Genomic DNA, 1,194 nt, shown 5'->3' with positions numbered 1-1,194 from the left:
TTTTAACGCGGCTCAATGAGGGCGTTCACATGAGCTGAAGCAGGTCCCTTACAGGTTGATGCCGTAAGATTCAAAGATGCTCTAGAGTGGCTCCACAGTAGATTTATGTCAGCGTGTGTAAGCGTGTGAGCGCGTGTTCCGGTCCTAATTAATTTCTACAACGATGAATTATACTTTCATTTGTCACTCCCCTTTATCATCGCCCGGTCATTATCACAAAATACGTCTAGACTACTGTTGATGATCACTTGATACACGAGTAATTAACGGCCGAGATTCGGGAGTTAATTGAAATGAATGATTGTCTTTCAATTGAAGTGACATGTCACTTTGCATTCGTACCGATGTAGCATCTGTTTCATTTAATGTTGATAAAACATCTGTAATTTGTCACAGGTCTGTAAAATATTAATCACCTCAACAACATACCTGAGGATGTACAAAATACAGCTTTACAAGCCTGACTAGGTTGCAGCAACCTTAATAACTTACTGTAAGAAGCAAAATGTGGAAGATTTGGTCGAGCACCATGTCTTTTTGCACTGGTAATAATTCATTCACGATACAAACGATTATGATCCGCAGATAAAGATTTAGCTCAACGAGGTCACTCCCTGGACTTGTACGCTACCAACAGGAGCAAAATCGATGGTCTTTATTCTGGCTAGGTGTATAAATAGCTCTACGACCTTTGTATAGACAATTTATGCTATTTTTAACTAGCCCCAAATATATAACTTTACTGCCTATCAATGGGAAACCGTCTAGATTGTGTGTCGTGCGACCAGCAGTTCACGTGTACGCGTAACTGTCTTTTACAAAGGTACGTTATCTTCATAAATTCCTCTACTTCGATACTGAGAAGTACTTACAATTTCACTTGGTCGCACAACCCTCCACTCAGAGGTGGATCACACTTCTTTCTTAACTAAAGACTGAGCAAAAGATGCTGCCAACGAGCACCTGCTGCACTTGAAGTCCTTGTGACTTTACCATGCGTGAATGTCTGAGCTTATTTGCACTGGGAGTCCGTTCCCTTCCAGTCGAATGAACACATTAACGTGCTTCCATAAAAAAATCACAGTCATTGCGACTGACGCACGAAAGAAAATTTAGTGAGAATGCCAAGTTTTTATGAGTGACTACCAAAGTCCTGGCCGCCATCACTCAAAGTCTTGCGACCTATTTTCACCA

At 41.1% G+C, this 1,194-nt stretch overlaps 1 protein-coding gene across 1 annotated transcript; it reads right to left on the bottom strand.

Moving 5' to 3' along the window:
* Positions 1–231: 231 nt before the first annotated feature.
* On the bottom strand, positions 232–531 carry PHALS_06784 (uncharacterized protein; the record flags this gene model as incomplete). The annotated part of the gene is made up of 3 exons (XM_024720134.1): positions 232–380; positions 430–460; positions 493–531. The coding sequence occupies 3 exons, from the start codon at positions 529–531 to the stop codon at positions 232–234; spliced, it is 219 nt and encodes a 72-aa protein (XP_024585363.1).
* Positions 532–1,194: the final 663 nt, after the last annotated feature.

Source organism: Plasmopara halstedii, assembly GCF_900000015.1.
Source record: "Plasmopara halstedii genome assembly, contig: Scaffold_3060, whole genome shotgun sequence".
NCBI lineage: Eukaryota > Oomycota > Peronosporomycetes > Peronosporales > Peronosporaceae > Plasmopara > Plasmopara halstedii.
Note: the sequence above shows the minus strand (reverse complement) of the source record. Positions and strands in the feature narration are given on the sequence as shown.